At 40.6% G+C, this 16,244-nt stretch overlaps 2 protein-coding genes across 2 annotated transcripts in view; one reads left to right on the top strand and one right to left on the bottom strand.

Moving 5' to 3' along the window:
• TNIP1 (TNFAIP3 interacting protein 1) overlaps window positions 1–3,228 on the top strand; it is a 116,928-nt gene extending 113,700 nt beyond the window's left edge. Inside the window, exon 18 of the mRNA XM_089682787.1 lies at window positions 778–3,228. Within this exon, the coding sequence (XP_089538913.1) occupies window positions 778–821 (44 nt within the window). The 3' untranslated portion in view covers window positions 822–3,228. The remainder of the gene's footprint in view (window positions 1–777) is intronic.
• Window positions 3,229–10,352: 7,124 nt separating this feature from the next.
• GPX3 (glutathione peroxidase 3) overlaps window positions 10,353–16,244 on the bottom strand; it is a 35,383-nt gene continuing 29,491 nt past the window's right edge. Inside the window, exons 4-5 of the mRNA XM_089682786.1 lie at window positions 12,561–12,660; window positions 10,353–10,928 (exon numbers count right to left, since the gene is read on the bottom strand). Coding sequence (XP_089538912.1) covers window positions 10,686–10,928; window positions 12,561–12,660 — 343 coding nt within the window. The 3' untranslated portion in view covers window positions 10,353–10,685. The remainder of the gene's footprint in view (window positions 10,929–12,560; window positions 12,661–16,244) is intronic.

Raw genomic sequence — 16,244 nt, 5'->3', positions numbered from 1 at the left:
CCTTATATTTGGCCCCCATCATTTAGCTCCTCGTCTGCTGCATAGTCATTCTACACTGTACTGGGAACAAAATTGTTCTTCACCAAGATCCCGGTGCTATAAGAGGCTTTTTCACCTGCAGGAATTCTGTACGTGGGTGTTCATGTTTTGTTTCTCAGATATGTTTCCAACGCATTTTTTTAAGGTTCTGGAATGCATTGTTTCAGTAGGCTTGTATGGTGTAGTAAAATTGTATGACCTCCAGCCCTATGCTCCTAAAGTCATCTAAATCCAGACTAAAAGTGTTAATCTCTTTCTCAGCTGCCGTGTGCCAACACTATATAGAAACATCTAAATTTTAATGCTAGTATGCATTCATTTTTGCTTTTGCCACATGTCTTGACATGCTGAATTTTTTGTGAAAAAAGTCTTCCCTAGTCTGCTTATGATACGCCTTTATTGTTCCCTACAAGCTAATGAAGATGCAGTGTAAAAACAACAAACATATCTCAAAGATGATCTGTTTTCCCCTAAAATGATACTTTCTTGTGGCTGCATTTTACCTGTTTTTAAATCAGATGCCCATGCACAAGACATTTCAAAAAATGCTTGACTGCTACTTATAAAAAAAAACTTTGCCTATGGCCAACCAACCACATTCCAGTCATTTATGCTAGCGTATGATTGGTTACTGTAGGCAACAGACACTTTCCTACAAGTTTCTTTTATAGAGTCCCCAAAAATAACCAATCTGGTTACTCTCACTATATTTACTTTTTTAATTCTTATTTGTTTTAGATGCTGCCAAGCGAGGAACCCAAAACCTTCAAAGACCAACCTGAGCCTGAAGGCAATGATGCTTTGTGATTCACTTTGTTTTGGCACTCCTTCCTTTCTTTGTGTTGGATCATTACATCCTTTTAGCTATTATGTTGGCATCACGTCCTTTCTGCATGTAGCATTATTACATCCTTTTAGCCAGTTCCTGAGCTTACAATGGTGGACATCCTTAGCACTTGGTATCAGGTTAAAGATTGGTCAGTGATGATCGAATAAAGATGGAGTTAATTTAGAAAGCTTAATGCAATCGGTTACAACATATGGAATACAATTTGAAAACATTTTACTAGCCTATTTTTTCAGTTCAAACCGTGTATGATGACACAGTCCAGTTGGGCTTAAATATTTACTGTATTCATGTTTAATTTATCATTGGAATGTCTCTAAGTGCCCGTGAAGGCTTTCGATTGAGTCTGTCAGTGAACATTATCTCAAGTGTCCCTACCACTCCAGTCTAAACATATCCAGTTAGAACAATATTTCTGTCATAAATTATTTCCGGCCAAATATTATTCATAATAGAGGTAACTGCAGTTGGTTCTATCAGGTTGAGAAAAATAAAATATATTAGAGGGCGGAATTCAGCAAACACAGGAAATGGGTATATTTTGTAATTTTTACACCATATTATAAATGGTACCTTTTAGCGTAGGAAGTAGTGTGGGAAGCTATTTTTTAGGATGGGGTAGTCCCCCCAATTCACCAAGAATTAGTGACATCCGTGAAAGTGTAGTGTATTGCTAGGATAGAACAGTGTATTGTATTGTCTTGTTATGGTAGGAATCCTGTGCAGCTCATATATGTGGTACAGTATATGTAGTCTATATGAAAGGTCAACATGAATGCCTGATTTGACGAGACATGCTTGTCTTCTGTAATTCACCCCTTTAGTCTTGCTCAGCAGTAAATATGAGTTGGCTCAACTTGTACACTGCAGAGGTGGAGCGAAGACTGTTTATGCAATAGTGATCATGATCTGAATGCTATGACTAAGAAAAAAAATGCCTCTTCTGACAATTTTTTGACTTTTCTTGACCAAATGATGATTCCAATATACAGCTTCAGAGAGGTGATTGGTGGTTGGAACATGCAGGTGAGAATAGTGGAATGGAATAGTAGAAGGGTGAGGGATAAACATTGGATATATAATGGATTAGCAAGAGCTGTCCTATTCAGCAGAAAGAGAGAATCCTTATATGTTTAACACTGCTAGGCACAAGGTGGACAATAAGCTGTGCAGAAAGTCAAGTCTTGACAGCTATGAAAGGAATAAGTGCCTGTTGATGCTCTGCTCCCACATCTCATTGCCTGAGATGAGCTATGAGGTAGCGACTAGGCTATTTCATGGGGCTTTTGAAGTTAGGAAAGCCTTTGCAGTAGGTGTATGAGATAGTACCAGCTGGTAGAAGGGCCTGGGCTAGATCCAGAACACATTGTGGATTATAACTCCTGGTAGGCATGAGAACAATCTGCAATTCTCTGGAAGAAACTGAGTACCGTAGGAAGGCCTCCACTAGGACCAGTGAAAGGCAAGTTAGCAGGCCCCACTGTGGACCGGTTGATGATGGAGGCTTTTGGACAATAGGAAGTCATCTTCCATCTTACTTCCCTTGAATATTTGAGTAACGGAGTTTTTTGGTAAAAGAAAACTGTCACTAAATTTGCAGTGTTGCCAATGCTGACCTCTTCTGAAAACAATAGTTACCTTATACAGTTTATATAATATATTTCTAATGTGACTGATATACTTTGGGACATGAATAGATACCATTATATAATGTCTCCATTCACACTGGCTTATAAAACAATGCTCCTAGAGGAGTTTAGCATTTTGCCTGTAGAAGCAGCTAATGTTATCATATGTGTCTGTGCACATTTGGTAGTCTAGAGTGGTTTTTTAAGCTCAGCGTTTAAAGACAGAACCTTCTGTTGAAGGGTTTTCGTTTTCTGCCAGAAAAATGCTCTAAAAAAAATGCAAAACACTCCTAAATGATGCCAAATGCTCTTAAACGCTAGTACAAAAAAATTCTACAATTAGCGTTTTATTTTCTGCCAAGAGAACTTGCATTTTTTTAAGTCAGTGTGCATGGAGCCTTAATGTATCAGGTGATAATTGGTCCATGTAGGACACATGAAAGGTTGTACTGAGAGACTGGCCTTGTGTGTGATTGGGGAGTTTCCATTTTTCTTTCTATTCCTCTGTTGAATTGAATGGACATAACCACTAATTCTATTACAACAAATGTTATATGTTTATGTGAAGAATGCTGTGGAGGCATATCACACAAGCAGATTTTGAAAATTAATCTATAATCAGCTTTTTTGCTTGATCTATCTAGTATTTGCACTTGCCCACTGAGCTGAGCTGTATGCGACATTGAAAGAATAAACTATATTTTGTATAGTGCATATGAGAATGAGCTTATTCAAGCTGACCTAGTTGTCAAAGACTTTGCATTTTGATGCCCAGACTGTGAGAAGACTTGTCCATAATACTGGTAATTAGGTACATGGTGGTGGTCATCATTCCTTCTGATTAGACCTATTTCAGAAAAGTCTATTCAATAGACAGTATAGCTCCTGGGATAATGGACGCCATCTTGGAGAACGTCCCTGGAACCTATCTTTGACAAAATTATTTATTGCTGCCCATAGCAACTGTTAAGCTGCCAGCTGTTATTTTGCAATGCAGAGTTGAAAACGATTAATTTCTATGGGCAAAAAGATATTTTGATTTTAACATACTTTTCCTACCCGTCTAACCCCACTGTCATTAATACAGCACTTTCCCTTCCTTCATAAAAGTAAAAATACTAAAATTCAAACTCTTGATACAAAACATAATTTTTTTATTCACTTTTGCTCCCTTTTCGTTTTCCCTTTGGGATATTATTATTATTATTATTATTTATGTAATTAAAAGTCACAAAGATAAGGCAGCACTCACGGGCTTGAATGGCTATTTGATCATGTTTATTTCCACATTTGATGAGAAGAAAGATTGTCTTCGTCAGGTTTTTGACCCTCTCAAAAGGTTGAAACAAACTTTATCATTGAGTGTTCACCCTTTTTAAGCTCCGTGTGTGCCTCCTTAACTTTTGGATATGTATCTTATGCTTGATGAGCAACCAGGCCCAGTTTTATATTACCAAACACTCCTGCTCCTGAACTTCTATCAGAGTTTGTTTATTTGGTGAAGCAAAGACAACTTTTGTGAAAGTTTTCCATGGAGGTGACCATTTCTTTTCATTCTTTCAGTGCTAGCTGTTTGGGAAGGGGAAGGGAGGTCATGCTGATCCTATGGCTTCAATAATTTTAGTTACTAACCCAAAACAAGTATACAGATAAGAATTTTGATTTTTCTCTAAATTTCCTGATCTTCATACTAGTTTTGCGTCAGTCATGGAGTATATTCATTCACACCCCACATGGAAGAAAAGTATATTTGAAATATATTTTAACAATATTCTTTCCAAATATATTGACATATATTTGAAATACTACAATTCTGGCCATATTCAATATATTTCAATAAATAAATAAATATATATATATACTGTATGTTGAAATGCGTTTTTATTACAAAATATATGAAAAAACATTTTCAAATATACTGTGTCTTTAAAAATACAAATCTACATTTTTGGAATGCATTTACAACTGTATGTAAAAATATATGTTAAAATTACTTTTTTATATTCTAAAAAAAATCTGAAAAATATAAAACTCATTTCAACATTCACTGTGTGTATGTGTGTGTATATATATATATATATATATATATATATATATATATATACACATACATACTGCATGTTGAAATGTGTTTTTATATATTATAAAATATATGACAAATATTAAAAAAAATATATATTTTTTAATATATTCTTCAGGTTTTTTTTTAATATAAAAAAGTCAGTTTAACATATATTTGTACATATATTTGTAAATGCATTCCAAAAATGTAGATTTGTATTTTTAAAGACATACAGTATATTTGAAATGTATTTTTAAAAATATTTTTCATATACTTTGTAATAAAAATGCATTTCCGCATACAGTGTGTATATATATATATATATGTATATATTTTGAAATATATTGAATATGGCCAAAACTGTATTTCAAATATATGTCGATATATTTGGGAAGAATATATTTAAATGGGACACCATACTGGAATCAATCTTGTGGTTAACAAGGTACTGCAATGACTGGTAACTAGGCAAGGTGTAGGACACGGATAAGATATGTTGTCAGCACAGCTGGAAGGTTGTTTCAAAGTGCAAGACTCTTTTTTTTGTATCTCTAATGAAGGATCCCTGTGTTGTTCTGAAATTTTGTCTTTCTATGTGATCATGGCATAAAGAAGAGCTTTGCACTTGCAGCTTTTTTGGTGTGCTGATGACATATCTTGTTCTTGTTGTGGGTCAGTGAAGTGACCCAGAAATATGAAGGCTAAAGGATAAGTGCTAGATAGCATGCATTGACAGCGATGGCAGCCCTTAGAATAAAAAAAGTAGACACCCATGAGTGGAATATGCTGTGCATCATGGAATGGATCAAGTTGGAGCGCCTAGTTAGCATTCCTCTCTTTTGCTACCCCACTAGCCAATGAAAGAGCTTACGAAGAAAAGGTATTTTTGGAGAAAATTAAGGAATGACATTTTGGGTCTCGTTGGCTGTAGCGTAGTGCAGACAATTCTTTGAAAGACCATTTGATAAAAGTAGGCATTTTGTGATCTAAGAAGAGACAGACACTGCTATCATTTATCTACAACCATGACAGAAAAAGAATTACTAAAATAATAAATAAGAAGCTACAACATATGTTGCTGTCAATGGACAGAGAAGAGTTGACATTTTTATTTTGTGCTGGAAATAGCAGATTCTTTGTACCCTATAGCAACCAATTAGATGGCTGCTGTTAGAAACCGAGTGTAGCCAGATTATTGATTGCTAGGGCCAATTCTCACCATATGCATTGGGCAGCATTGCCCATCACAGTCCTAAAGTATAGACAAGGCAATTTGCCTTATGTCCTATTGTTTCTGTTCACACCAATGCACTTCGTTAATGTGCACTGAAAAAACAATTGGATAGAATTATTTGAATACGGTGTACCGTGCTGCAACACATTGTGGTGCATAAAGTTGACGCATATCTAGTTTTGTGACATTTTTAGAAATGTGAAAAAAAAAAAGATAAACAGCATGCTGTGTCATAACAACACTTTTCACTGCCCCTACACAATGCAAATACAGAGATACAGAGTATAACACCCACCCATGGACATATTCAACTATGGGGTAAATAGGCCTGAGGGGTTGCTGTGGGTAGCTGCATGTTATGTTTTTGTTTTTAAAATAATAAATAATTGATAAAGGTTTGAATTGTATTTTGTGTTTCCCAATAATTGTCAATATCTGTTATATTCAATTACTTATTTTTACTAAATTTACATTAATTCATGTATGTAATAAAATGTATGTTTGTGAATTCAGTTGTGTTAATAAGTGTACAGTATCCTATCACAAACTAGCTGATACACCTGATTACCTCTGAAAGCCAGAAAGGCTTGTATGTTAAATATGTAGTCAAATCTGTAAACCAATTTATGTAATGCTTCATTCCAAGTTTATTAATAAAGTTTTTTTGTTTATACCTAATTATTGTTCTTTATTGTGAAAAAGTTCGAACAAACACCCTTATTCGCTGGACAGTGTGCAGTAGCCAATAGCAATCAAACAGATTTTACTTTTCCAGTCTGACTTCAACAAAATGAATTCTGATTGGGTGTCATGGATTACTACACTTAGAGTCAGTCTACCCAAAAGTGATATTTTAGTTAGACTTGTGTATGTATATCTGTATGTATGTATCCAAGTCATATCCAACTCTATCTTATTCAGCGGGTCAGCTGTCCGGGCACCATGTCTGACAGTGAAAGCTTTTTCCATAGAATTTCCTTGACCCTTCCCAACTAGTCACCTTGGGACTGGCCTGCAGAATGTGACAAGACGTGTGGAGCACCCTTCTAAAATAGGATAATAGGCTAATTAAATGTTATAACTCCTGTAGTCAAGGGAGCAGTGGTTGATTGCTCGGGTCTGTTCACAGGCTGGGAGTCTGACTGCATCCCCCTGCTTTTGCAAGACGTTTTCGGACTATGGGGTTGGGAGAGTAAAATGACCAGACTGAATATTTATTGTGCCCTAGCCAATCACTGGATGGGAGTGTCCAGAAGATGGCTGGGGAGGTGATAAATGGTCTAGAGCCCTGAACAGATTGTTCTTCCCTTGTCAGGGAGGGTTCCAGAGCCTCTAGGGCTGCTGCCCCATGAGACTACCTGTTTAGTTGATTTTGAGGCCTCAGCTGTGGCACAGCTGAATGTCTGAAGCAATCTTTTTGAAGAGCTGTCTGTAGGACTTTACCATACCAGATCTGGTCTGGAGAAGGATGGTCTCCCCCACTGGGCCATGTCTGGAGGAAGTTGGACAGTATGCAGCTGTCCTGTGGACTTGTGAGTACAGACCCTGATCCGTGATCCCTGGTGATTGTGTGCTTTGGGATGTAAGTGCTAGAGGTAGCTATTGACTGAGATGGCTCTCATAGGGTGTCAGAGTACTGGCCATTCCCCTGTGTCCCTACAAGAATCCATGTGTGTATGCCTAGAGAAGAGTAACCTCCTATTACCGTGCAAGCATTTGGAGTATCCCATGCCCTTACCCCTCTCTTGTTTAAGCAATAATTATCAAAAAGACATCCACTAGACTCAGTTATTGGAGCCGGTGTGCATGACTGCTGTTTAAGGGGATGGGCAGCCTCTGTACTATTTGGGAAGAATCAATTATTACCAGCAGCCCCTACGAGGGTAGCACAACATGTGAATAGCCAATTTGTACACTCATACTAGGGTCATTTTAGAGAGGAGCCAATTAACCTACCAGCATGTCCTCTCCATGCTTTCACAGGCTTTGTTGAGAGCAGCACAAGCTATTGGTTTCTGCTGCTGTCAGTCAAATCCTGGGACAAGGAATCGGGAAACAGAGCTAGCCTCGCTGTCTGTGTCAATGGACACAGGCAGCACAGCTCAGGATTGAGCACGCAGATGTGCCACCATAGGAAGCGGATTCCTATGGCGGCACCAGGGGCGGACTGACCATTTGGAAACTCAGGAACTGCCCGAGGGCCCCAGGTCAGTAGGGGGCCCCATGATACCTTTTTCATAGGCTTTTTTGAGTTTGGGCAAGTACACAGGGGCCCCATGATCCTCTATTGCCCGGGGACCCCATGAGTTGTCAGTCCGCCCCTGGGCGGCACACAAAGAAGAGGAAAAGCCAGAAGCACCGGCGGGGGACCCGAGAAGAGGAGGTTCAGGGCTGCTCTGTGCCATTCCATTGCACAGGGCAGGTGAGTATAAACTGGTTACTTTAAAAAAAAAGTAAGACTTTACAACCTATATGACTAACTGGGTATATGTACACAGTTACACAGGACTCTTGTTGGGTCCATTGCGATAATAAATGTTTGTACATTTAATGTACGATAATTTTTTACATAAGGCTTGTATTATTTCCATACTGGCATGCATCTACTGTATATACTTATGATTGAGGTTATATGCTGGTTGCAGTAGTTCCTCTGATCCAAATTACAAAATGACTGCTTAGATGACTCATGGAGGCACTGCCAACTTTATTATCAAACCCACTCTTCCACTTGGTTCCGGATTATTATTTACCTTCAGGTTTAGTGCACTACCATGTTTGGGGAGGACCATTTGTCATAACCCCCCCTCCAAAAGAAGGCTACAAATATAGCAGTAGAGTTTATCTAATCCTGGAATTTAGATCTAAAGGGTTTTATTCACATGGATATTACTTTCATCAACTTCTTAACAAACGTTTGATAATTTAAAGCAAAAAACATTTGAGAATTTAGAGTCATCTTAACCCCTTGGTGCAGGCGCCCCCCGGCCCTTTAAGGGTTCCAGAATCCGGGAGGCAGGCGGTGTTTCACTGTCACGGCGGTCACATGATCGAGAAAGGTCCCGATTGCAAGAGATCGGGACCTTTGCGTGAGTACCGAACGTGTGTGCTGGGAGTGCGCTCTCATCTCATATGTTTTTTTAATAGAACGCAAATGTGCGGCCGCTCGGCGTCTAGGCCCAGACGCTGGGAGGCCACACATTTGCGTTCGGCCGATGCCAAGAGGTTAATGGAAATGTCAAGGTCCTTCCTTTCCTCAGAGTTGGTGCTGCTCCATGTGCTGGCATCCATCTTAGGTTTCTGCAAAGCATGGTGGGAGCCTTTTATGCTTTCAGGCCTCTGCGGTCCCTCCTCCAGAGGGGTGTGGTTGATCATATTTAAGCCTGTTGTCTGCACTTGCTCTTTGCATTCATGTCTTGTATGATTGTGTTGCAGCAAGCTCTGTTTCTACTCTTGTTGTTCTCCTGGAAACCGACTCGGCTTTGACTAAGACTAAGACTATTCTCTGCCTTATCCCTTTATCTGACTCTCCATTGCTGAACCCGGCTCGTGACCTGTGTATTCTTGTCTACCATCTTGTACTGTCTGTCCCGCTGTTATCGACCCGGCCTGACCGACTACATTATCATTTCCCATCTGGTTCCCACCAGCTATACGCCACTGGCGGCGGCCATTACCGCAGCTGGGGTTACGCGGGGGCCGCGACCTGGTACCTGGTTGCGTCAAGTCCATCCCCACCATCAGGGGCCCTGGTGAAAGGCAGCCTGAGGCTTAGACTCCGCGCCCTGAGGGACTCCGGTCTGTGGGTGGTGGCTGTTGTCAGTCGGTGCGTGACCCTACCATTAGGCCTGCCCGTCCATTCCACCGCTCCTGCCCTGACAGGAAACTGATGAATGTTCATGTCAAACTTACCAATGTGAATGAACAAATGCAGACAGCTGTAAACACAGATAAACCATGAGAACTATACAATGGGATTTTTGTTGGAATACAGTGTTCATATATTTTGCAACAATTACTTCAGTGTTCAGTAGAGATATAAAACACTGCCATCTACTGGCTGAAGAATATAAGTTTGTAGCTGCATCTATGATTAAACTCTATGTCTTTTCTCTGTAATAAAGTTCCTGTTTCCTGTTAGTAGAGAAGCAGCAGATAAACGCATGTGGACTGTGCAATGTCTGTTATGTAGGGCTATATACAGAATCTCTAACAATTTTTAAGGTGCATGACCTCAGTAATAACAAGGGATGTGGTGCCACTTGTGGCATTATTGAGGTAATTCACCATAAAAATCCTATTGTACAGTATTTCTTATGGCTTATCACTTCTTACAGCAGTTTATTATTACTTGTTAGGTACACAGGCCAAGTTTTTTTGTAACTAGTGTAAACACAGACTAAGGAGTAACATACTGCACATATCTGCTCATGAATTGCCAGATATAACTTCCACAGAAAAGAACTTAAGTAATGGGTTATAACAACTTTCTACATACATAATGTTTATTAAATCTTAACAAATACATGCAAGACTTTAGAGTTTGTTTATGAACAGGCAATGTTTATTGAGTACCAGCACAGTTAAAGCATCACCCCAGAGTTCAGGCACAAAGCAGTAAGCCAATGGTAATGCTATAGACCCATCCCAGGATGGTAGAGATACTGGAATGCACTGAACAGCAACCTACCAAAGTCCTGGTTTCCAGTTAGGTCCCATACTAGTGTACTTTAGGACCCAACTTTCATACAGATGGTATCTCAGCCTACCTTAGGTGTCCTGCCAACTACCCAAACACTTAGCAATAAGAGCACAAAAATATATAAATCTATATAAACAAGCAGGGCAACATTAAGCAATGATGTTCACAAATGTTTAGTTTTGATCCCTTCCCAGCATCATGACTCTCTGAAGTCCGGACTGTGTTTTCAGGTAGGCAAGCACGTCCCGCCTTACTTGAGTGACTGTTGAGCGGGGAAACCAACGCTTCACCGGGCGGCCATCGGGTCCAACTAAGAACTTCTCAAAGTTCCACTTGACATCACTGACTTTGAGGGGTTCCCAAAAAAGACGATTCTGTGGATTTCCAAAAGTATCACCCACAGGGGGACAGGAGTTCTGAAGACAGAAAAATTGTGTATTTAGTGATGTGGGCTACATCTCAGTCCATTGTTTTGCAAACCATTGGCAAGCTTTTTTCACTTAGATCCCTTCACAGGTGCCTTTAAAAGGACAGTTAGTCTTTCAGTCAACACATATTTTGTGATGTTATTGCAGTATTTACCTAAAGTAATTATTCAAGTGACTCAAATTATGTTTGCTGCATCTTTTCCATATTTTTTTGATGTATTATTTATAGAGATTTGTAGATTAGCCACTAGATGGAGCAATCACCCATCCTACAATCACTCAACCCCCATTTTACTGCTGAGATATCAGATATATAGCAAATATAAACCAGTCAGTCAGCTGGCCCAAAGACTTGTGAGAAGGAGCAGGAGAACAACTGTTATACAGCACTGCAGAGTAGGAAGCAGATCTCATGTATGTAATGTGCAAATAGGGCTACCTAGAGTCCAGAGATTTTGGACATTTTCTTAAAGTACCCATGTCCTGGGCTGTCCCACTGGGACAGGACACCCCCACTCTATCCAAAACGTTAACTTTTGGCTATCTTTATAACACAATTATATCAAGTCAGCGCTAGTTCTAAAATAAATTTGTCAGCAGCTGTGCAATAAATGTAGATATACCATACACCCAGTGGTGTATTTAGGTTTTTTTGCTGCCCTGGGCAACACAAAAATTGCCGCCCCCCCACACACAGAGAAAGAGGTGGACATTGACCAAGAACACCCCTGCCCTCCACCCGAGCCTTCCACTACCACTGCCCCCATACACCAGCCACTATCCCCCATGGCGAGAGAGAGACACTCACCTTCACAGCTCCGGACATCCCCCCCCCCCCCTGAAAAGTGCCGCCCTAGGCAAATGCCTTGTTTGCCTTGTGGTAAATACACCCCTGCATACACCACATACTAAAAATAATTGTGATTGCAGCGCTATATGAAACAATAATAAAAATGCACCAAAGAAAATACACCTCAGTGTCTTTCAAATGAATCATCCACCAAATATAACTTAAGACATTAAAGTCCCACAAAATATACAAGAAAAATTTAAATAAGTCCCAAAATTTTTTTTTTAGATGTATCTTCCAGCTTCCACCACACATGATTCCAAACACCTTCAGTGTTAACCTCAACCATATGGTAAGAATTTGCACTCACCACAAGGATATGCTGTCTAATAGAACAACATACAACGCTTGTTCATCTCCCCTTGGTTATGTTGTCCCTTCAGATGGTACAAGTGCTTCCACTCATCAGAAGATACTCATTCATCATCAAAAATAAATTATCTCATATTGTAGTAGTTTAATATCACGTCTTCCAAAACCTACATAAGGGGCTGCCAAACCAACAGGGAATGGTGGAGCAACCTCTAACCTTTCACGATGTTGCTCAACTCCATTTCACACAACTGCACGTCCTCCGGAGGCCTCACTGACGTAGCATTAGGCTCGTCAAAAACAGGTTAGAAAATATAAGGTTTCTCTAACAAAATGCCCTCTGAAAACTGACCTGACTGGCTGGTAATTGTGTGTTGTAGGAAAAAAAATTAAAAACAAGTTGTAAAACACCAAACCTACTTGGAACATTCAACAGAATTCATTGCAATTTGAAGTACCTTCAAAAAGGTGTATATTTTCTGCTCTTTCTTCCCGTTAACGTCTCCTTTCTCAAATAGCTGGAAGTTTGGAACAAAACCGCCTCCGGGACGCACACATCTGTTGGAAAGAAACAAGCAATATCAGAGTATTGTATTGTTTGTATTATGTCACACTGATACTGTCACTATTATTAAGGGCAAACAAAAAAAGCATATACACACTAGTTGGGGTGAGATGTATGCAATTCCCAATCTATATGCAGACATGGTGCATGCCACTATACCTAGTTTTTTCTAGTCAGCAGGCTGGTCCCAGCTGGCTTCAGTTATCATACCACCCAAATCCTTATCCTATTTGGAGGTGTAAGTGGGGAAAAACGTATGTGTGGATTTCATATGTTGGGTATAGCAAAGAAATCATACCTTGGGCATGGGGTTAGTAGCACAGAAGCTTTTAAACTAAGTTTTCTCAAGTTAGATCTTCAACGTTACATCTCAGGTTATACCAGTAGTGCTTAAACTGGAGACAACAAAAAAAATCACCCTGGGGGTGGGGTAAGGGGTTTCAATCATTCATAGTTTGGATATACTTATATATTTATTGGGTTACATTTGGTCTTTCTACACAATTTTGACAGTGTTTGTATGTAGCACTACCCCCGCAGGAGCTACTTGAGTATTGTCCGAGTATTACCCACCATAATGCTGACAGCCAGGCACAAGGTATTTTCCCACAACCAGGTGCATACACTTTTAGCTCATTGGAATCAAAGACCAGTCTAGGGGTGTTGTTTTGTAGTTTTATTTTATAGGAACTTGGATAGGGTTAGGGGTTTGCAGTAGGATACTCTAAAACAACACTTTTTACAATCTGAGGACACTGGCTGTTCTAAAAAGGAGCCTAAGGAGAAGTCCCTTGCTGGGAGCAGATGGCAGACTTCTCTTGTAATGGCAGTGTAGTAGTAAAGAAGCTTGAGCAAAGTCCCTTGCAGTAAGTGTCAGGTGGACAGAGCTCTTCGGCTTTCTAGTCAGTGATCCCTTTAGCTAGGCCCTTAGCTGATTAGAAGACAGCAGAGGGGGGCTTAACAGCACCAGGTCCTTGAGATCCCACAACAAAGCCACTCTTTGAATCCAGCTTCAAGCCCTCAGGTCACCTACATGAGGCCTCTTGGCAGCAGGTGCCAGAGGAGGCAGGCCTGCCTCAACCCTGACTTGGTGCAATCCACTCTGGGAAGCACCCCAAGCCCATGTGCTCTCAGACTATAATTACCAGCTTCCAGCATGCAATGGGGACAGCCTCTCTTGTAATTATCCAGAGCTGTATTTATATTCATGCTGTTTATTTACCTAGCTGCCACCTATGTCCTGGAAAGCTCTAGTACTTTCCAGAAGGCAGGAGGAATTCTAGGTAAACCTAACCTCTTGGCGCTGGCCGAACGCAAATATGCAGCCTCCCAGCATCTGGAACTAGACGCCGAGTGGCCGCACATTTGCATTCTATTAAAAAAAACATATGTGCTCCCAGCACACACGTTCAGTACTCACGGAAAGGTCCCGATCTCCTCTTTTGATCGGGACCTTTCCCGATCATGTGACCGCCGTGCCAGCGAATAATAGCGGTCACATGACCCTAAAACCCCACCCCACCTCCTGGCTTCTGGAACCCTTAAAGGGCCAGGAGGCGCCGGTGCCAAGGGGTTAAACATCAACAGAGCATCATGAGCAGTCCTGAATAATAGACTGCAGCACTCTGTTAAGCAGAATGCCGAGGATAAATTGACCTATTATCTCTCCTGTTAGGCAGAAGAGCAAACTATAGTAATCTAATTATGTACATCCTAGCAGCTATACTAGAAGGGTGCTACATGCACAGTATATTCCAATTCAAACATAGGGTTCCAAATCAAAGTCAGAAGGGAAGAGTATGGGGAGAGGAGTCAGCTGCAGTAGTTGACATCACCCCACACTGTCAGGGAGGGGGCAGTGATGGCGTTAGTAACTTATTTATGCCAGCCATACAAGATTGTTCATTGTTATAAGATTAATATATACACACCATTGCAGCGCTTAATTCTCAGTTGAAGTATAAACAAAGCAAAATATAATTTATCATGTGGTTTTGATATGAATATAAAGTCCAAAGTGAAAAATAATGATGCTTTTCATGCTTATGAACAATCCATTGTGAATTTGTGATTAACCATACAGTAGAGGGCACCGTGAACTCTCTACTTGTTCACTAATTGTGTAAAAACAGCTCATGTCCTCCACCAGCCACACCAGTGACCCTCTCATGAGAAGTCAAACAGCACTTGTTGTAACCATAGAAATCACAAGTGGGACTCCTCTCCATCACGTCACAGCATTAATATAAAAAAAGAGAAAAAAACCTGCTCACAATAGTGTAAAGCCACAAGACACTTTTATTAAAATCTGTTATAAACACTTATATCAGCAATTCCCAGAATCCTTGGTATCAAAGAGCACATGCGCCATGACGTCGTGGCTTCTGGTTCTGCCCAACTCATTTCACCAAATATGATGTCATCAGGGGCATTGAAGCCGCACGTAGCCACTCATCTTATATACTGTAGTACAGGCCTTGAAATTTCCACTTGCCTGCACGCCAATGGCGAGTGGAAATTATGGTGGGGGCGAGTGTGTCCCCCAGGGCAGTCTTGCTGAGCAGGCTCGGCGCTCAGGCCGGATCTGTCATTGGCACTGGGAGTCGTCCGACTGCTCAATAGCTGAGCGCAGTGAAAGCAAAGCAAGGAGTGTGTGCTGTGCTCTCTGCCTCCCCCTAGAGTGCAGTACCCGGCTCTGTGAGTGAACAACGAAGTACTGCAACTTTTTATAGGTGTATGTACCTAATTTCAACTCACTCTGGTCACATGATCCTCTTTGTCAGCCAGTGGTGGCTTCAGGGGAGAGCACTTAACAGCGTGTGTGTGTATGCATGTCTGTGTATGTACATGTGTGTATCTGTACATGTATCTGCGTGTATGTACATGTATGTGTGTGCGCATGTACATGTTTATGTATGTACATATGTCTGTGTGTATGTACATGTATCTGTGCATTTCTGTGTAAGTACATGTATCTGTGTATATGCGTGTCTACATGTGTCTGTATGTACATGTGTCTCTGTGCACGTGTGTACATGTTTCTGTGTGTAAACTAATATATAAAAATGATGCAGCGCTAACAGAAAACACATATAATAAACTAAATATGATAGTAGATAACCCACATCCACCGGGGGATATGGGAACAGGCAAAAAACCCTTAACAGGTAGATAATAGTGGCTTAGTGCAAAATGCAGTGTCCATAGTTCATATCTTTAAAACGTGCAGGTGAATCACAGCACACTCCAAACGTGATCCAAGGCAGTCTGGCTGCAATGGCCTCTCACCTCCACTCTATGACCCCACAGGGCCACAAAGCATATTGCAGATCACCTCTGGGTCCTTTCCAACCAGTAGCTCCTCAAAGAGAAATGGCATGGGCGGACATCACATGAATAAGAATAACCTCCAGCCGGACCAGCGGACATACAGAGTGTGCCCTCCTCAGATGTCAGAAAGCTCGTATGCTCATAAATGAGGAGAGAAACACAATCCTCATAGTGTATTACTGATTTTAATGGCCAGACAATCACAGTAAGCCAAGAAAAACAGGAGAGACATACACTTACATAACAG

Source organism: Staurois parvus, unplaced genomic scaffold, assembly GCF_062004578.1.
Source record: "Staurois parvus isolate SC_StPar_1 unplaced genomic scaffold, SC_StPar_1.0 ptg000298l, whole genome shotgun sequence".
NCBI lineage: Eukaryota > Metazoa > Chordata > Amphibia > Anura > Ranidae > Staurois > Staurois parvus.
This window is presented reverse-complemented; position numbering and strand designations above follow the sequence as displayed.